This window comes from Electrophorus electricus, chromosome 7, assembly GCF_041902795.1.
Source record: "Electrophorus electricus isolate QZ-2024a chromosome 7, ASM4190279v1, whole genome shotgun sequence".
Classification (NCBI taxonomy): domain Eukaryota; kingdom Metazoa; phylum Chordata; class Actinopteri; order Gymnotiformes; family Gymnotidae; genus Electrophorus; species Electrophorus electricus.
Window position 1 is genome coordinate 32,085,506 of NC_137503.1, and position 21,479 is coordinate 32,106,984.

Below are 21,479 nucleotides of genomic sequence, written 5' to 3' on the forward strand. Positions count from 1 at the left end.
GGTATAATAGGAGTGACCCTACTAACACGCTCTAATCAAACAAGCTGCTGCTTGGAAAATAGGAAAATCAATGATGCAACAGCCATTTCCATTTCTTAAGACATGAACTTTTAAGGAAAACTTGCTAAATTAAGAGATTCAGACCACTGTTTCTCAGCCTGTTTCTCAAATTTATGAAATTGATGCGTCCTTTCACAATGGAGCTCCCACTCCTTTAGCGGGAGGAGTGCCATTCCTGACGATGAGTCAGCACTCGAGGAGAGCACATGGTCCGTTGCTCCTGGCTCGCAGCTCAGAGAGGATTTCCAGGCATACCTCATCAAAAAACTGCTGAATGCTTAACAGGATTATAGACCCCAGCTTTCTGCTTTGTTTTGTCTGTGTCAGTGGCATGGCTGTCGACCTCGCAGAACTGCACAGCAAAGCAGGAAGACCAGCCAACTCTGGTCCAAGTGAACGTGCCGTTATATATGCGGTCTCCAGCCTCACCACTGGAAATTCCCCAGTGTCTATCCATGCCCCCCCCCAATGGTCAAGAAGGACAGTGTCGTCCCCTGCCGCCCCACCTTTGTTATGCCAGGTGGGTAAGAGGCTCCTTTGTCCTTCGAGGCTGGTTGGTTACTCAGAGGTTCTAACACCGCAGCCTCTGTGCGACCCTGAAATAGAAGTGCGTCGCCTGAGATGCGCTGCAACACAAACAGGAAACATAATGCAAAACACATCAAAGAGAAAAGGAAAGCAGACACACTGCGCTGAAGAAACCATGTCAGCCCAAGTGGTTCCACACATTCCAGACTGGGCTCAAAGCCCAGACATTATTCAATGTTTCATGAAAAGTGTTAAACATGCAAACTCAGGTTCCCAGACACAGTCCTCCTAGTCAGCTGTGGACGATCCGTCATGACCAGCAGAATTCCCTTAGCGGCCTTGTTATGAATTCTAATTGATAGCAAGACACAGCCTTTCATTTCATAGTTAGCGTTACGTCTACATGGCGCACAGCCAAGTGCCACAGACCACGTCACAGGTGTCAGCGTTCCGCTGTGGTGTATATGCGAAGACAGCAAGCTCGCGGGGGTCTGCTCAGTAAAGTACACATTCAGGATGACACTGCATGTGAAGCCAAAATGTCACACATCGTACACTTGCCTGCTGTGACGGTGTATGAAATTCCCTCTGTGCTATTGAAAGTGTGTCTTTTTTTTTTTTTAAGGCTTGTTTAGGTCTAGTCATCTTGAACATTTTCGCTCTCCCTCTCTGTCTCTCGCACACAAACGGCTCTAAAGGTCTGCACATAGGTCATGAGAAAGACACACTCTGACACACATACTAGTGGTGGGCTCGACAACCCACAGAGCAACACCATCGGCGCCAGTTTCAGCTCATGCAGCACCAACGACGATGACCCAAATCACACAAAAATGGAAGACCAGTGCCAGCAGCTGATCTGTGTACCAGCCCATCTGGGAGAGGACTGGCCAGACCTGAGAGTTCAGAATGAGCAAGTGTGGCTGAGGACCGTCATTCAGGGCAGTGAATGCAATTCAGAGATGACTTGGAACAACTAAAATAATAAAAGTATACTCTTCTTGATGGTTTCCAGTAATCCGAGTAAAGGTACCTTAATGAGGTCAATAACCATAACACAAAAAACACGTGGCACTTCAGCTGCAAACTGCTGCCCCTAGTGGCCAACAAAACACATTCAAATTCAGCAAGTAACCTACAAACAAAATATGTGCGATTCTATAAAGATCAAACATAATTTAAATCAAATCAATGTGCACACTGCCAAGCATTTAAAATTTTTTTAAAAAGACGTGTATAAATATAAAGAAAACTTCAACATTAAAAGTCAACTTTAAAAATGTCCATATTTGAAATAAGGGAACCAGTGTACAGGGTCTTTTTCCATTGTGTTTTAATGTTGAAAAGCCCCTCATTACAGCCTTCCACAGCCGTCACAGTTTCCATTTTCCCAAAGCATCAGTAGCAATCCTCCCCCTACACCACCCAGTTCTATTCAGTACCAATCTCATACTGCACATCTGAAAACAGCCAAACCTGCGTCATCTCAATAGTTTAACCCAATAGTTTAATCAACATTATTCATTGTTTATCAGTATTGTTATTAAATAGTTAGCCGCGCATGTACAATCTGTGTAGCAAGAAGAGCAGGTGGACCAATTGCCCTCCAGTCTGTTTCACAGCTTTCATCTCTGATGTCCGTGACATGATTTCACTGGTGTTACCCATGACAGAGCACACTGGGGCAAGCCCAGGTCCAACCAACCAAACCCACCCCCTCCGCTGTGGAATGCCCCTGCATACCGTTCAGGAGTCTGGGCTGGTACTGTCACTCAGTCCTGCTTGCCGCTAAAATCCTCTTGCCGAGCTTCGCACAAGTATCCTGACTGCAAACTCCCAAAGAAATGATGTACAGAAAGGAACAACAAGAGAGTCCATGTGCGTCCTTCCGCCAGGTGCTGCTCCCAGGCACGGCAGCGAGAGCACAAAGAAAACTGCAGGAAGAGCAGAGAGGCATACGTGCGCACGCACGGAGACGAAGAACAATGAAGGAGAGGCAAAAAAACCCAAAACAAAATCAAACCCCCATCGTTATACCCGGTCTGGCGCTCAAGAAGGCCTGTGAGCCACGTCTGAGGCCGACCTTGGGAGTAACGCTCAACTTCCTGCTCACACAACCGTCGCGTCTGGCAGAATTCCTTGCAGCACAGTCAGTATAGGAACAGAGGCCGAGAGAGCACACCGCGAGGTCGACCAGCGGCAGCCATCTCCCAGATGACAGTCTCTCCCCCCCCCCCCCCCCATCGTCCAGGCGTGTTCAGGGGTGGGGCAGGTTCATGCGGTCCTCAATGAGAGTGCTCTCTGCCCCTTGCAGCTCCACACACTGCCGCACGGTCGCCAGCACGCCTCCGAGGCGGCGGTCGAGTGCTGAGAGGTGAGGCTCCGTCAGCACAGGGTGGGCGGCGTCATGGGCTGTGGCGTGCTGCATCAGAGAGCTCAGGGCACCGCCCTTCAGGAGGTTCAGCCTGTTCCAGGTGGACACGCGGACCCTGAGACAGAGCGAGAGTGTGCGGTACATACAAAACAAGAGAGTGAGAAAGAAACAGAATCAGGAGTGAGTAAGAGAGAGAAAGAGAGACAAAGAAAGTGAGAGTGAGAAAGAGAGAGTGAGAGAGATAAGCAATATGTCAGGGTGCAAGGAAAACACATACAGGCATACAAGTCAAGCCAGCACAAAAAGGACACGCATGAGAATATGAGAGAAAACTGCAAAAGGGATAAAGAGACAAGAGACAGGAGGGAGTCAAGTTCACCGTTTCCTTCACTTTCATTTAACGCATTACGCGGCACCTGAATTCACCTCATCTATTCATCAAAAAAAGAAGAGATGAGATTCCAATCATTTTAATCTCCCTCCCATTCACTCTCTCACACGCCTGTGCAGGACTGGCAGAGTGGGCAGTAGTGCCGATGCTGTTTCCAGTCAATCTTGTCTCAGATATGGTTCTAAGTGAAGGGCAGGCCTTCCGTCCCATTTGCTGCTACTCACACTGGGCACAAATTATTTGAAACCTCATTCTGTGAGAAGGCCCATGATGTTGATAGCCAGCATCGTTATGCCTTTACACCCAGTATTAAATGCTTCACATTGCTTTTTAAGTTATTGATAGCTGTGGCCCATTTTGTGTGACCCAGATATAATTTGGAGTATTAGTGTTTTGCAGAAACACTGCAGCAGAGGTATGTAAAGTGAGAGAGAGAGAGAGAGAGAGAGAGAGAGAGAGAGAGAGAGAGAGAGAGAGAGAGAGAGAGAGAGAGAGAGAGAGAGAGAGAGAGAGAGAGAGAGAGAGAGAGAGAGAGAGAGAGAGAGAGAGTGAGTGAGTGAGTGAGTGAGTATGTTAGTGTTTGAGAGATAATGACTGCAGCCTTCCTGACTTTAGCACAGAAGTTTTTATTAAGGAATAACTGACACTCTGATTCCATCCAATGCTCAGAGTGACAGCATTAGCCTTTACTGGGTCAGGATCATACATGTGCAGTGACGGCAGCTACTACACAAAATCAATGTGCACCCCACACCGGATGGTCTTCATTTCCAGACCATGGGATTTGCACATTTGATTTGCTTATGCTTAATCTCCTGGATTGCAAAGATGTGCATTAGAGGTCAATGAAGGTCACTAGGCTTCAACCAATATGTGTCAGAGAGAGCAAGTCGTTCCCAGTCCCAGATCTGTGAACATGCATTTGAATGTTTTAAAGCTCCTATACAGCTAAATATTAAACTGTTTCCAGAAATGCCAACCTCACTTGTTTTTCACTTCTAGGGTACTTATTTGCAAGAAAGAAAAGGGTGTGGATGGTATAAGTGTAACTATTGCAACAGTGTGACAGGCTTTGATTAGTGCACCGAGAAAGGGGATTAAAGGGGATTTTAATGATAGGACATGATCAATTAAAAAGTTAAAGCAGCAAAAACAAAACCAACTGGAAAACAGACACAGCCTGGGCAGCTATGAACTGTTGCCACAGATGTCCAATTCAAATACTGCATGATGTGAGACAGCTAACGATCACTCCAGTATGCAGGTTTATACTAAGCCTTACTAAACTTTTACCTAACTTTAAAGGGTAGGTGAGGGGTGAAGACAGCCTTTTTGGATCAGGTTCTTAAATGTATGTTCTTCCTTTGATTAAATCAGTGGTCCAGTTAAACTGGCTTTAATACACTGGGGTTTTTCCTCTCTCTGTCTCTCACACACACACACACACACACACACACACACACACACACACACACACACACACACCTCACTCTTATTATGAGTGTGTGCAACCACACATACTCAAAAGGCACAGATCTATTTTTGCCTTATTCGAGGTTACCGACATAGTATACGCAAAAATTCAGGAAGGAGTACTGATTTAGAACCAGATTTGTGTCTCCAGTTTTTAAGAGAAGCAGCTAGACAGATAAGGGGCTTAATCCAACGCCACACAGAGCCACAGCCTCGCTGCCCTCATTCAGAAACACAGAGCCACAGCATTCATCACTACAGCTCACAAAACGTCAGAAGCTATTGATCGCCTGCGGCTTATTATCTTCACTAGGGCGTGCATTCAGAATGTGAATGTGCACGAAAACGTATCCACTCACATGCAGCACTGATAAAGAGGGGCCAGAATGCTTCTTTCATCTAAAGCTGGGTTCCCAAAACTGCCAAAAGAGAACACACAGCAGATTACTATTAAAGACAATAGTTACGGCAGGTGCAATAATCCCAACCTTTCAGCGCGCTCCTGTTGACTTCCGCACCTCTGTGCATTACCTTTTAGCGTTGTCCAGGAGAATGAGCATGCTCGCTCCTCCGTCGTCTTGGAAACTCTCATAGTGATGGCGATCAGCGTTGCCAATGAGGTAATCAAAAATGGCCGTATCGATAACATCCAGTAAGCGAGGGCCGGCGTCGTAGGGGGGCATCTTTTTCACCGCCTCACAGTAACTCTCATCATACTCCCACCTGAGAGAGACACACACACAAACCTACAGGGTGACGGGTTTGTAGCCCTGAATGTGTGGCGTAGCTACATTAATAAACATTAGTTTCATTCTCTCAGCTGCAGAAGAGGAGTAAGGGGAAACTTGATCCACCACGGTGCTTCATCACATCTCCAGCTGTGACAAGTGTAATAGACAAACCACCAGTATTCCAGCTGAGACCATGTTCAAAATGGCAGAGACAAGGAAGAGAAGTGTCTGTCTGGGACACACACACACGCACACAACCTTGTTTTAAAGTCCCCCACGGCCTGCAGCTGTATAGAGCAAGCACACCTGCTTCTAGCGCATTTTTTACATGTTATACTTGCAGCATCCATCAGATGCTCTTCTCCAAAGCAATCCGTCTGTACGCTCCCTGGGAGTGGAGCCCACGACCCGGGTGCTGCACGCTCCCTGGGAGTGGAGCCCATGACCCAGGTGTTTGCCTTGCCTGCTCTCCCATATGAGATGCAGGAGCAGGTTAGTTTGGTCGCACTGGTCTGATGCACCTTTAGTTTTTGTTTTGTTTTTTTCCCCCTCCTTCATACATATACATAGAAAAACCACCCTGCCTTGGTATGAGTGCAAAGAAAGAAAGACAGACAGACAAAGAGAAAAACACACACACACAAACTCTCAGTCATGCACGCACGCACACGCACACAAACTAAGGTCATGCTTCTACAGTGGCAGCTGGAGTACTTGCACACGTAAGAGGGCACAAGTCTGTGGTTAGCCACATTAGTCCCAATACTGCAGAAGAATTTCCTAGTAGTGAGGTGCACAAAGCATGTGATTTTCAAAAATGTTCTTATGGCATGTGATTTCTGAAAATATAACAGTGAATGAGAACAGAGTATCGGTTCAACTTCACAATAACTGTAAGAACCCTGATATTCAAAAATTTGAGTTTTTACAAAAATAATCCCTGACCAGAATAAATAAGACTTTATTGATTCTAGTATATAACTTCTAAGAAAGCATCAATAATCCTGCTGTGCACCATGTGCAAACACAGACATAGCTGCTTGTCAGAAACGCCCTCCATGTTCACTGAGAGCTAATCCCAAATTAAGAAAAGCACTCTTGATAAATCAGTTAATCCCAAATTAAGGACTGATCAAATACACAATTAGGGAACTGACACCAGTGAAAAAACAAATGCACCAGTTTAGTGATATCAAATCCTTTACTAATTTATACTGCAATTTATATTTAAATTGCATTTTTAATTAAAATTATATTTAAGATTTTTTACAAATATTTTAATATTGATTTTAAAGGTAAATTTCAGGGACATGTACATCTAATTAAATGATGGATTTTAAAATGGGAAAAATTTGACTGACACCCAGTGTGTGGCACCTTGGACACTCGTGTGCACAGGTGCGCGTGCATACCTGGCGAGTTTGCCCTCTCGGTATGTGCGGCCCCAGGGATGTCTGTGTTTCTGCAGAGGCCAGACGTCAGGGAGCCAGAGTGTAACCGAGCCTTCCATCACATCTCCCTCGGCACACGCGGGCTCGCTCTCCCTGCAGTAGTAACATTTCCCGTAGAAACACGTTTTGTTCCCTACAGACACACAGGAGAGGAAAGCGCACAGAGCTCATGTTAAAACACTGCTTCTCCAACTCAACTCAAACTCGTTATTAAAGATATACGTATGCATCAAAGGAGAAGTGTGCAAGACTTAGCGGCATCCAGCGGCAACCTTACAGGTCGCAACCAAATGAATACATGCCCTTCCCCATCACTTGCCAACCATGTTGTAGAACCTACAGTGGCCATGAGGTGCCAACTTATGTTTACGACCAGATCGAGGAGCCATAATAAGCAGGAATAAGAAATGAGTGAGGCCCAGGCACAAATTACAAAACGATGTTGAGTTAGCCCGACTGCATGATCAATCAGATCAACTCCAATCAATCATTCTCTTGGAAAGCAGAGAGTGTATCAGACACCCACTGTCCGATAACTGTCACAACAGAATTTTTTACTTGATTTTTTAAAAATTGGAAGATACCATTTTTATTGCGATGGTCAAAATCCCATTGTGAGAAATTGGACACATCTTTATGTGCCTGTTTGAAGTGAGGAAAATACTAAGATGTATATACTGAAATGTGCTAAGAACAGATCCAAGCAGGTGGCAACACTGCTTTAAGCAAAAATAGGTTCAAAAAGAACTCTGTACCAGATTTTTAATGTCATGCCTCCCGTCGCTCTCTCTATACCCACCTTGCCACAGGGGCAATTACTTCTGTCCACCAAATTAACAAATCAGGATGTATGCATGTGCGAAAGTAGTAAAATGCAGTTACGCAGCTTTAACACACCAGCGCAGCCATGAAGTTAGAGCCAGTCGGTAAAACTGTAGATTATAGTATCCATGCAGCATAGCAAATATTATTATTAACTATTCTGCATTATAGTACTATTTTATTGCCAATAGCTACTTTCTTTGCAAACAGGTAACATTATCTAGTCGTGGTATTTTTTTATACAGTTATGTGCAAAATATTAGCAGTGTGTTTAAAACAGGTGAGAAAAAGCTCAATCCTCATAACAGCATTTATTTCCATATACAGAAAGGCACTGGGAGCACTGCACATTCAATTCCAAATGAAAATATGAACAAAATATCAATTTTTAAACAGAAAAAAAAAGGAAAAAAAAAAAGAATAATGGGCTGTTTAAAAAAAGAGAAAGTGTCTTTATTTACAAATTTGAAAATGTACAGTATACACTGAAAGTTGTTTACAGAGTTAGATTTTTAGTTGTAAAACCTTAATTTCTGACAATTGCTTGACATCTGTGTGGCCTGGAGTCAACTAACATTTGACGCCTATGAACAGATATTCCAGCCCAAGCTGACTGGACTACATTCCACAGTTCTTCCGCATTCTTGGGTTTTGCATCAAAACAGCATTTTTGATGTCACTCCACAAATTCTCAATCGGATTGAAGTCTGGAGATTGGGCTGTCCACTTCACAACATCAATCTTGTTGGTCTGCACTTGTTGGACCTCCTCCAGTATTCTGATATATTCAAACTGGTCCATTGTGTCTGGTATGCGATAAACGGGTCCGACTCCAAAGTATGAGAAACACCCCCAAACCGTTGTGCTTGCACCTCCATGTTTTGCAGTCTTCACAGTGTACTGAGGCTTGAATTCAGTGTTTATGGGTCGTCTCACAAACTGTCTGTGGCCTTTAGAACCAATAAGAACAATCTTGCTCTTATCTGTCCATTGAATGTTGCACCACTTCCAGTCAATGTGTTCTTTGGCAAACCTTTTCAACACTTCTTTTTTTCAGCAATGGTACTTTACGAGGGTTTCTTGCAAATAGTTTGGCTTCACGTAGGCGTCTTCTCATTGTTGCAGTACTCACAGGTAACTGAAGATCTTCTTTGATTTCCCTGGAGTTGATCATTGGATGCTTCTTTGCCATTCTTGCTATTCTATGAGCTACGTTGATCGTACCATTTGTTTTCCTACCACGCATTTTGTTTGCCATTTTAAAGCATTTAAGATCATTTTAGCTGAGCCAATTATTTTCTGCACTTCTTTGTGTTTTCCCCTCTCTAATCAACTTCTTGATCAAAGTTCTTCCTCCTTCAGTACAATGTCTGGAACGACCCATTTTACTCACTGAGCAAGGGCTAAAACCAACAGGTACAAAATTTGCTGCCCTCCTTCTTTAAATAAGGGCCATAATTGACACCTGTTTCTTCATAGAATGAATGACCTCACTAATTGAACTCCACACTGATATTAATTTAAACACACCCCTTTCATTAAATGAGTCAATTACACCCAATTAGCAGCGTGCATGACTGTTGATTCGGTTGTCCATTACTCGGCTACACCTAGTCATGTATTTCCCCCCCCACCCCCATGTTGTATTATCTTTTCTGCCAAAATCAGTAATTAAATGTGATGTTATGTGCAAAATAATAGAAGTCTAACTGTGTGTGCGCGCATTATATATATATATATATATATATATATATATATATATATATATATATATATATATATATATATATATATATACACACACATATACATATATATACACATACGTGTGTGTGTGTATACGTATGTATGTATATGTATATATATAATGTATGTATGTATGTATGTATGTATGTATGTGCGTGCAAGTGTCTCAGTGTAGATCCTTCAAGCCCAGAATTAGTGGTCCTGATAAGGTTACAGGCCTTCTAAAGAAGGTCCCACAGCATCAGAAAGACATGAGGGTAGTATGAGGCATACATTCCAACACCCCGTCTACATCACTGTGACTCGGGCCTCCCCCTCCAGGGCTAACTTCAAATGTTCCAGCCCTCCAGGTTTGGAGAAACAGAACTTTGAAAAGGTCACCATTCTTGTGCAATCGAAATATAGATTAGGAGCTTGATGGGTCAGTAGTCAAATTATCTGCACTATGCACAGCCATTGCTAGTTCCTTATAATGTCCGACAGGAGGGACAACTGAAAGATACCATTGTCTGTTCAAACTTAGCACAGCTAACTATTAGCTGACAGTTCAGCCTGGCTAGCTAGCATTGGAAAAAAACATGCTTGTATTAAATACTTTATTTTATTTATATTTTTAAATATAAATATATATATATATATATATATATATATATATATATATATATATATATATATATATATATATATATATATATATAAAGATTTTAAGCCCTCAAACTTTGATTTATTTTAGAGGCTGTTGGCTGGTGCTTTCTGGTGTCTGTGTGGCTAACCCCAGAAAAAACACTGCTCCCTGTGCTGACTGCAGTATTAAGGCTGCAACATTTAGGCCTCGACTTGCACAAAAAATAAAAAGCTTGAGTATCTTACCCAGTATGTCTAGTGGAGAGCAGGAAAGCTGCTCAGATTTAACTTTGCGCGAGAGACATGATTTACCTTTAATCATTTCATATTCAGTGGCAGTTATTCCGGGGCATTAGAGGTTGTGTTGTGTGCTTAAAGAGAGCATTTGTTTTGGATTAAATTCATCTGATTATAAACTACAAGTGATGTAAGGAAAATGCACACACCAACCGCACTGCCAGAATGAATGACGGTCTCCTACATCACTGCTTAAGCAAAAAGTGAAGTCTGGGGGGGGGGGGGGGGGGGGGGGGCGCGTCCTATTGAAAAGTTGTGAAGCGTGTGATGCATAACCTGGCCAAACACGCTTCAAATGCACAGCTGTGATGCAATCATTACATCACCACACACTGCTCTCTTAACAGGTCCTGCTAGTGATGCATGCTTACTGCAGGTCCCGACTGGTAGCCAGACGAAATTTCCTACACCCGCATTCCCTCCCGAACAGTTGGGGGGGGGGGGGGGGGGGGGGGGGGGGCAGGTGAGAATAAAAGCATGATTCAGTGGGGGAATGTTGGCTAACCGTAGGGAAGAAAAGAAAAAAATAATAAAAACCAAACACTTTGGGGGTGCCCGGGTGGACCAGGCAGAGTCATGCCTTCCCCCTCCCCCATTCAGCCCATTAAGAATTTCCTGCTTTGAAATTCTCCCTCTGACTTTCCATGCAGCAATGCACAGAGTGCAAAAGACGCTGAAGATCAAGCAGGGACATTACCTTTCGTAAGCATATCAGGAATTGCTTAGTTAAAGAAGTTTAAAAAAAAAATTTTGAAAAAAGGGAACTCCAGTATAAAAAAAATAAAACCACACAGACAATGCAAATTAGCTAAAATTTCTGCTTCCTTTTTCAGATTAAAGTATATACCACCAGCATTACGCAACATATTTTAAAATGCTACCATTTTAGTTATTACCACTCTGTCCAAAGAGTTTCCCCTTTAACGCAAATACAGCTGATTGGTCAAATTTTGTGTGTGCAGTGTCGCCCTCAAGTTGTATGACTAACATGTCTAAAGATGAAGTTAGGCTTACACCCACGTCAGACACCATGCAAATACATCGCACCCTAAAATCGCCCAAGATTGCATTCATTTGTGAGATCATTATAAATACACTTGCTTGGGTGGTTTCCATCCTGTATACCATAGTGTTACACATACAAATAATACACAGATAATAGCAGCCATTTTCTACATGAGAACAAGTATGAAACACACTTTCGCATAGTGGGAGAGAGAGCGAAAGCAGGGAGGTGACAGAGTAGGACTGACCGTGCATGAGGAATGTGCTTAGGAGCTGGTCTGTAGCTACAGGCTTGATCTCCGTGCGTAGGTTCATGTGCCGACCCACCACTAGAGGCGCTCTCCTGAACCCCAGAATCCTGTAGACAAGGAACAGGGAGGAGTCATATGGAAAGAGTAGAGCTCTGTGCAAACAGTACACGTGTTATGGATCCTGCTCAGAGGTGTCTGTAAAACTTTGTGTCGGGTCCCACAGTCGAGGGCATGAACAGGTGTGTGTGTGTGTGTGTGTGTATAGATATGACTAGTTCTGTGTGCTTTTTGCCCACACGTGTGCACACGCGCCTGGGCTCCCTCACCTGTCCAGGTGAAAAGCAGCGATCTCGGCGTTATGCCTGTCGTAGCCAGCATACGGCTCACCTTCCACCACGTAGTCCCTGCTGTACCTGGGGAAGAAGAGTCAGCGAGAGCAGCGTTAGTCAGACTAAAGCACCGGCAAGGAGCTGCTCTACAGTACAGAACCCGGCAGGCTGGGTCAGCCATGCTGACCCTCTGTAGCTATGCAGCTTGAGCCAGGCTGTGGTGTCACTCCTTCAGGGTCATCTCAAAAGCACCAGGCTCGCTACACCATCCAAGTAAGAGAGAGTCTCCTCGACACAGGCGATGTAGGATAGCCACAGGGAAAGCACATCGTACCACACTGACCTTGAGCTTGCTACGGAGCCTACAGGGGCTCATGCCCAACAAGCATCAAGGTCAAGTCACCACAGAGCTCTCCAAAGCGTGCCCTCCGGATCTGGGATCATCACAGCACTCATCTCAGTGACAGCAGTCTTAAGAGGAACACGTGCCTCTGAACGCAGGTCTGCTGTTGAAAACGAAGACAGGACCGATTCCCATCTTCACACACAGGCCAGAGTCTCACTGGAGCAGATATCGGATTCATAAACCTGCCCCCTCATGCTGCGATTAAAAACCACTGGTAGGATCAAAGCTAATGGCATATCAGAAGCAGTCAGGCCGCTGGGCGAAAGATCCCTTACGTTCAGGTGGTTGCTGCACGTATTTGTTTTAAAGTGCACTTTTTTCCCCTCAAGGAGGAGGAGGTTCAGTTAGGTGACCATCACTTGGGGTACCACAAACACTTAACACAAATCTCAGCCGCCAGTCTCTGTGCGTAAAGTATGCAGCGCCTACAGATCTGTCAGTGATGACAGATAATCAGGTCTGCCAGCCATCTGAAGCCCTGTGTGCTTGGAATAGAGACGACTCACTGAAAGCATGTATTATCAGAGAGCAATATAGCTTACTGAACACGTACACGCACACACACACACAGATCGTAGTGCGCATTTAAAAGAGCAAGGTTACCTTTTTCATATTTGACCCAATCCAAATGCATAAAAGGAAAATGTCTAGGACCTCAGTTTCTCAACTGCTCAAATAATTTGTTAAAATGAATACATTAGTCCCCCCAATGATTTTTTTTCCAAAATGGCTCGATATCTGTATCAACACCACACACATGGTGCAGTATCACATACAGCCATGATTTCACACAAGGCTGTTTGTTAAAGGATAATGATTTGTGCTCTAGATGGAGCATGGGGGCATTTTCACAGCCCACAACACACCTCGTGTTCTTGCAGAGTAAGACCTCAACAAAAGGCCGCTTCCAGCGTGCTCCGCTGACAATTTCTGTTGCCCCCCCCCCTTTTTTTTTTATTAAACAAGCCAAAACTGGAGCCGTTTGTCCTGCCTCCAGTACTCCAACACTACGACCCACAACAAGGAGAACAGACTGAATCACGGCAGGAATTCATTGCCCATCTCAAAGAAAAATATGTCTATTTATTTATTTTCTTTCTGGTTAATGTCTTTAAAAACTGTTTTGAGGAAACTGAGGTTGACTATGTCTCCAAGTATGCAATTGGATTAAATTCATCTGATTATAATTTGATTTGCAAAACAATCATTTGTTGGAAAAAAAAAATCTTAAAACTGCATGTACTGGCAAAAACTGTGTGAGGGGACTAGAAATGGTCTTATACCATCTTTAAAACCCCAGTGAAGATCTACTGACCAAAATCCCAGCATCTCCCTTAAAAGTAAGGACCCTGCCAAAGCATCCTAATCTATCCTCACCTCCATCCTCTTACCTTCTGGGCTTGAACACCACCTTCTGGCCTCCATCTAGCACCAGCAGGGCTTTGAGCTGGGTGCCCTTGTAGCCCACGTCAGCCCTCTCCACCCGGGCGCTGGCCAGAGCGTTGAGCACGGCAGCCAGCTCGGGGGTATCCTCCGGGTAGACCTCACGTGGCCCCACCCACTGGGCGGCCACCTCCCAGGGTGACTGCAGGGTGTGGGTGAGACGCGCACCCTTGGCCAGCGGCAGGCTGGCCTCCATCTTACGAAAGGCGCGCAGGTCGCGGCGGCTGGCAGCCGAGCCCTCGCCGCCATCCAGCAGGAAGACCTTGGCGAGGCCCAACAGCAAGAGAGCGCCGCAGATCACCACCACACGCTGCTTCAGCTTCATGGTGGCGGGAGGGGGAGAGGGAGGGGCGCACAGGGTCACGCTCGGGGCATGGCACTGCCTGTGGTCGGCCCAGCGCCGCCACACAAACGGGACCGCAGCCGCAGGGGGATGGAGGGATGAGTGGAGAGAGAATAGGAAGGTGGGACAGGGAAGGAGGTAAATGAAGAGTCAGGCTGAGAAAGGAAAGAAAGAGTAAAAAGACATTTTAATCGAATAAAACAGACATCTGATATAAGAATATGGAGACATTACTGAAAGCAAGTTAATAAATGCAAAAGAATGAACCACTCGGGGTGGGGGGGGGGGGGGGGGACCTTAGCTAGTAGTGCAAGAGACTTGATTCAAACATGAAAGAATGAAAGATGGGCCACGCTGTGTGTCCACTGCTTTAATGTTCCAGAGGAGGAATCACACATACACACGGGAGCCCTCCTAAAGGTACACTGATACAGAATCTTCACCTAGCAGAGGAGGCATGCTCCTGTCTTGGTACCTCTGGTGTTATGGCTGGTGGAAGCTGTTCTCTGAGGGCTGCCGTTTCTTGCTCACTGGCCCTCCACTCTAAAACAAAAACCATAACGATCAGAAATGGTTGCTATTCATACACCCACAGAAATGTCAATCTTAGCATATATATATATATATATATCAATTATTGCATCACTCAGAGCCTTGAATATAAATTATAACTTGACAGCAACAAGTAATCAGAGTATCAAATCAAATGCCATACACAATCTGGCACTTGTATATGTCTTTATCCAAATGTCTGATGGCAGCTGTCAAACATGCAGGTGTAATGGTATAAGCAGCTATGGTGACGAAGCCATCAAGTTTAATGGCTTCTCCATGGGGTTATATAACAGTCAAGAAACAGGAGGCCATTTTACAGATCTAGATAAACTTTGTACTTTCATAACACGTCTGTGTTCTAAAACAATAATGTCATGACACATGCTATAACACATTCAAGATAGGCTTAATACTCTTCAGAGTCAAACAGGTTCTGTTCCGTCCATAATCAGCATATCTGAACATTCAAAAGCTATATAGCTATATATCTATATCTCGCTCTGTCTGCTTCCATCCCCTCATGAAATGGGGCACTTCTTGATGAACGGTCAATACCCTACTTCACATGATTTAGGAGTTTTAAGACGTCATGAACACAAACTGTCTCCGATCGGCTATTAGGTACTCAATATTAATATTATGTTGTAAAAATAGGGTAGATTACACAACCAAATCCAATATACAGATTCCTTTACATATATGCAAAACATGCCCACACACACAAGCACAATGGCACATGTGCGCATACACCTTGACACACTCAGCGCAGTCACACCCACACAGTGGGATTAAATGAGATTTAATGGGTATAAGAACATTGGCTGAAAGCTCAAAGATTCACACACAAACCAGCTAAAGGCTAAAATGTAAATCACAGGCAAAAACCCCAACATTATGAAACTCAAACAGGTATTAAGTGTAGACCTTCATGCAGATGCCAACAGGAATACTGACTGTATGGCATTTCACTTTGGCTTATATTTGGGTGACTTTCTCTAAGCAAGACCTATGGAAGCCTTCAACCCACACTGACAAATACAACAGAGTACGCTCTCACTACCCTATAGCAACTGTGTACTAGAAAAGAGTATTTTACTAAAGACCAGTGGGGTTGCAAACAAAAAGGGACTGCATAACCCTCAAACACATGCATTGCAGGACACTTTAATATTTCTTGGTAAAGGCTTAAAAAACAATGGGTTCTGTCAAAAGTACACCTGGACAATGGACATTCAGCAGTTCTTATTTAGTCTCCAAGGATGACACACAAAATCTGGGGCTGTACTTGGCAGACATCTACATTAGGTAGTCACGTAGACTGTTGCCTTGTAATTACAGTGCACTTCCCGGGGTCTGCTATTTATCATTGCAGTTTAGAACCACAAAACCCAGGTGAACTGGCACTAGCAGTTATGCCAGGCATACCCTTAACCGAGCTGTTTCAGTCTTATTTGTAGCGCTTCATCACTAGTGAACACTTCTGATGGCAAAAGAGCGCACTGAACTGTTCCCAACGCATCCAGTGAAAAGCCCATTAGCAGGAGTCTACCACCGCCAGACTGCTGCACTCAGAGTCCATTCAGTGAGAGAGAGAGAGAGAGAGAGAGAGAGAGAGGTTGCAGTGTTAAATAAGGACCTGTCTTAATTACCAGGTGCAGTCCGCAGTAGGATTCCAACCAACATCCAATACACACAACATATCTGTCAGCGACATTCATAAGGAAAATGTGCTCTTTATATTCTGTGCTGACGCTTCCTATAGGGATCAATCCAGGATGCTTGCAAATCAATTTATCTAAATCAACGGAATCGAATTAACGTCTAAATACATTTTCCGAGAATATATTGAGCAGATAAATCACAAAACCCTGTTTAAGACAAACAGCACCATTTTTAACGTTTTGGTGGAGCTAACTACATTATCCACATTGCAGTAAGTTGAAATAAACAGCTACAGCTTAGGGTAGTCTGTGTGGCCACGCAAGCAATCTCCTACACCCTTCACTATACAATCGGCCATTCATAAAAACTCGTAGCTAGCTAGCCGTTGCAACTACACGTCCGAAGAAATCATCGCCAGTTGTTAAACTAAATTATACCTCTAGCTATCTCTAAAGACAAAAACGGTTTAGCTGTCTTATACGCCAAGTGACCATGTCACGAATTACATGAATGCCGGTTATTGGCAAACGCGTCGGTTTAAATGAACGTGGTCTCAGAATGTCGAAATGAATGTTTAAATTAACGTTTTGGTTCAAATTAACGTGCTCTCGGGGTGTCTAAATGAATATTTAAATTAACGTTTCGGCTTAAATGAATGTGCTCTCGTGATGCCTGGCTAGCTAAGCTAAGCTAAGCTAACTAGCTAGCTAAGTGACGTTAGCTTGGCGTTTGTAAAAACTACATACCTGCTATATGAAAGACTAACGAGCTAGCTAATTATGCTAAGATGGTTAGATACAGGAATACCACGAGACAACAATTAAAAATGTTGATTGATCTCAATCCCAAAAGACATGTTCCGTGGTTAACTAATTAACCTAGCCGGTCGAGTGTCGGTTAGTTTATTAGCTAGCTAACTACAAACCGAGCTTTATCCAGCTAGCAAAACAGCTACTAACAAGCTAGCTTGGCTAGCCTAACTAGTTAACAACTGGCGGGCTAGCTAAGCTCACCTAGCTATCTCCACATCATATTTAATTAGCCTCAACAGCATCAGTTAACCGTTTAGATAAGCTAGCCACCTAGTTAGCTGTTATCATTGACGAAACATTCATTTAGCAAACGCTTGCTAGTCAATTCGCTAAGTGGATTACTTGCTTAGCGACCAATGCAATGAAAACGTGTGACCAAGCCAGTACAGCAGGCAAAGCAATAACCTGTAACATATCTCACCGCCTCTTTCGGAGTTGAAAGAAATCTTCCCTCCCCCAGGTCAAATCGCAAGTCGTTTACGTTAAATACACTGCAGACAATGTTACACAATTGTCAAGTTTATGTGTCGTTTCTCGTCTCTAAACGCTGCCCACTTCAGGTCCGCTCCGTCAGTGCTTTTCTATGTGTACATAAATCCTACTTCCTCACCAATAACAGACAGATACATAGCTGGGTAGGTTACGCGTCGCCCTTTTCTTAAAGTGAACACGTACCGGTGGCGACTGGTGGTCTTTGAAATAAGGAAAGCGCAGTTTAGGCCTACCTCCAATGGTTATTAATAGGTCAGTTCAGTTCTCCTTGCTTTTTCTAGGAAATGGCTACCTAGTGGGATTGTTTTCTAGAGGCTTAACCATCTCAGTGGCTGGTAGAGTGAGGCTGCTCAAACAGTTTGGGCCCATTGTGTTGCGGCTTTTTCTTTAAATCTGCTCATATAGCTCCAATTGTTGCAACTAAAGATATCCACTTGTATAGGTGTGCTATACAGCAACACTAAGAAGTCACTTTTTCTTGTTGCCCTGAAGGTCATGATCTGAGTATTGGATTTGGAGCTCAGATTTCAGCATCCCTGCATCAAAGAAATGGCCATAACCTTTAAGTATGTTCTGGGATGACTTCTCGGGGAAGTTCAAGTTCAAGAGGTTTTATTGTCATTTCAGCTATATACAAGTACACAACAAAAACCTCCAGGACCATGGTGCAACATAAAAACAACAGTGCAACAGATAACATGCTACACAAGTGTAAACAGTCCAATATAGTGCAAAATGTCATTAAATAAACAATAATAAATACAGGACAGGACATATACAAAATACAAAATGAGTACACAGTGCAATTTAGTACAGTACACAGTGCAATTTAGTACAGTACACAGTACTGGGCATATGTAAAGCGAGTTGTGCATAGCAATCAGTGACATTCTACCCTGAACATAGCAGTCACCGGTAGCAGCCAGAACAGTTCAGAGTACAGTGCTGGTTTAGTACAGTACTCTAGCAGCAAGTAGGATAATGTGCAAGACTGCAACAGGAGTGCATAGTTTATTTGTGAGGTTTGACTTCAGCACTAGTCCGATGCAAAACAATGTGTGTGTGTGACTGTCTATAAGCATGTATAGAAGTGCCCATTTTGGAATCTGAATTGGAATTGGAGTTAGCCAGAGTTCAGGAGTCTAATGGCTTCTGGGAAGAAGCTGTTGCACAGTCTGGAGGTGCGGGACTGGATGCTGTGGTACCTTCTTCCAGATGGCAAAAGGGTGAACAGTTCATGTGAGGGGTGTGGGGGTCTTTCACAATGTTGGTGGCTTTCCGGATGCAACGTGTTATGTAGATGTTCGTGATAGAGGGAAGAGAGACCCCAATGATCTTCTCAGCTGTTCTCACTATTCTTTGGAGGGTCTTGCGGTCAAAGGTGGTGCAGTTCCCAAACCAGGTAATGATGCAGCTGCTCAGGATGGTCTCTACAGTACCTCTGTAGAAGGTAGTGAGGATGGGTGATGGGAGATGGGCTTCCCTCAGCTTCCGAAGGAAGTAAAGACGTTGCTGGGCTCTCTTGGTGATGGAACTGGTGTTCAGGGTCCAGGTGAGGTTCTCCACTATGTGAACACCAAGGAACTTGATGTTCTTGACGTTCTCCACTGAGGAGCCATCGATGGCAAGTGGGGAGTGATCTCGTCTTGCTCTCCTGAAGTCAACAACCATTTCTTTTGTCTTGTCAACATTCAGATACAGGTTGTTGACCTTACACCAGCTCACTAGTTCTTGCACCTCCTCTCTGTATGCTGACTCGTTGTCTTTGTTGATGAGACCCACCACGGTCGTGTCATCAGTGAACTTGATGATGTGATTCGAACTGTGCATCACTGCACAGTCATGAGTCAGCAGTGTGAACAGTAGAGGGCTGAGTACGCTGCCCTGGGGAGCACCAGTACTCAGTGTGGTGGTGTTGGAAGTGCTGCTCCCAATCCGGACAAACTGAGGTCTACCAGTCAAGAAATCCAGGATCCAGTTGCAGAGGGAGGTGTTCAAGCCCAGTAAGCTCAACTTTCCAATCAGATGCTGAGGAACAATGGTGTTGAATGCTGAACTGAAGTCTATGGACAGCATTCTTACGTAGGTGCCCTTTTTTTCCAGATGTGTGAGTGAGTGCCAGATGAAGTTTGGTAGTGATGGCATCATCTGTAGAGCGGTTGGGGCGGTACACAAACTGCAGGGGGTCCAGAGAAGGGGGAAGCTGGGTCTTGATGTGTCTCATGACAAGTCTCTCAAAGCACTTCATGATGATGGATGTGAGTGCGATGGGACGGTAGTCGTTGAGACACGACACCATGGGCTTCTTAGGCACGGGGACGATGGTGGTGGTCTTGAAGTATGTTGGGACCACGGCACAGCTCAGAGAGATATTAAAGATGTCTGTCAGGACATCTGCAAGCTGGTCAGCTCATTCTCTGAGCACACGACCCGGGATGTTGTCTGCTCCAGCAGCTTTCCGTGGGTTAACTCCACGCAGAGTACGCCTCACATCAGCCACCGCCGGGCACAGCACCTGGTCATTTTGCGGAGGGATGGACTTTTCTGCTGCAACGTTGTTCTGCGCTTCAAACCGTGCATAGAAGTCATTCACTGCATCTGGGAGGATGGCATCACTGTCACAGGAAGGTGATGTTTTCCTGTAGTTAGTAATGGCCTGAATGCCCTTCCACATGCGCCGTGTGTCACCAGTGTCTTTGAAGTGTCCATGGATCCTCTGTGCATGTGCACGCTTTGCTTCCCTGATCGCACGTGACAGTTTGGCTCTTGGTTTCCTGAGAGCCTCTGGAAAGCCATTTCATTTAATGAAATCTGCTTGGATTGATTAACTGTCCAAATGGGAAAAGTGCTAAGAAATATGCTCGCCAAGATTAACTAACATGGCCATGTAACGCTCCTGACAGACACCAATGCTTTTGCCTAGGCTTGTTTTGAGGATCTGATATGAGATTTGCTGCTTTTGAATACACAGCTTTGAAAGCCTCTTCTGTGAACTCTTCTCCTTGGCAAAAGCAAGAAGACTCATTTCTGTGTTTGCACTAAAGAATATCCACAGCCCTGTACTACACAATGTCAAAGCCCACATCAGTGTCTGAGGAGATTTGTTCATATGTACTCAACCTAAGAACCTGCAACGTCCTGATGAAGTGTTTGGCAGCACGGAGTATGTCCTGTTCTACAGCCTCGTCCGCTAAGATCTTTTCAAAGGTCTACAGGTGCCAAACACAGTCATCAGCCACAGTACTTACTACTCCTGAAGTTCCACAGAGTAGGAGCATTTCCAGGCAACTGTGAACATTCCTCAGAGTCAAGAAAGGCCATTCTTTTAGTGGATTTAGCAAAGAAATATGACAACCTCAGAGAGTTTGCAATGCAATGTATTGGGGGCAATTTCTTTAACTTTTGCTTAAAGTCCATTCAAAGAGGACGCCATGACAGCAACCCAGTTGTGTTTTTCATTTAATCACAAGGTTGTTGTTTTGTTTTTTTTTGTAATTGTAGCCCTGCATGTGTTCATTTAAAACATCAAAGACAGACTGTGCCTCTCACCCGCCTGAAACATCAAACACTCCAACAAATCGCTCCTGAATTTGTCCTGCAGTATCTACATTTCAAACTATCACAGACAGTCATGCTTGACATAAAATGTCTGTTTTCTTAATCTGCTCACCATGTAAAAAGGGA

The 21,479-nt window shown here is 44.3% G+C and overlaps 1 protein-coding gene across 8 annotated transcripts; it reads right to left on the reverse strand.

Moving 5' to 3' along the window:
* Nucleotides 1-1,904: 1,904 nt before the first annotated feature.
* Nucleotides 1,905-17,911, reverse strand: fam20b (FAM20B glycosaminoglycan xylosylkinase). 8 transcript variants are annotated; one of them, XM_081718033.1, is made up of 9 exons: nucleotides 17,725-17,911; nucleotides 14,750-14,817; nucleotides 13,880-14,314; nucleotides 12,080-12,166; nucleotides 11,751-11,860; nucleotides 6,970-7,141; nucleotides 5,358-5,549; nucleotides 5,186-5,245; nucleotides 1,905-3,077 (listed from the first exon to the last, which is right to left on the reverse strand). In XM_081718033.1, exons 3-9 carry the CDS (start codon nucleotides 14,254-14,256, stop codon nucleotides 2,846-2,848), a joined length of 1,230 nt encoding a protein of 409 aa, XP_081574159.1. In that variant the 5' UTR covers nucleotides 14,257-14,314; nucleotides 14,750-14,817; nucleotides 17,725-17,911; the 3' UTR covers nucleotides 1,905-2,845. The 8 variants fall into 8 exon arrangements, with proteins under 8 accessions (XP_081574159.1, XP_035380540.1, XP_035380539.1 ...); XM_035524647.2 differs by having other exon boundaries at nucleotides 14,718-14,817; XM_035524646.2 differs by having other exon boundaries at nucleotides 13,880-14,429; nucleotides 17,725-17,910.
* Between the last annotated feature and the right edge of the window lie 3,568 nt (nucleotides 17,912-21,479).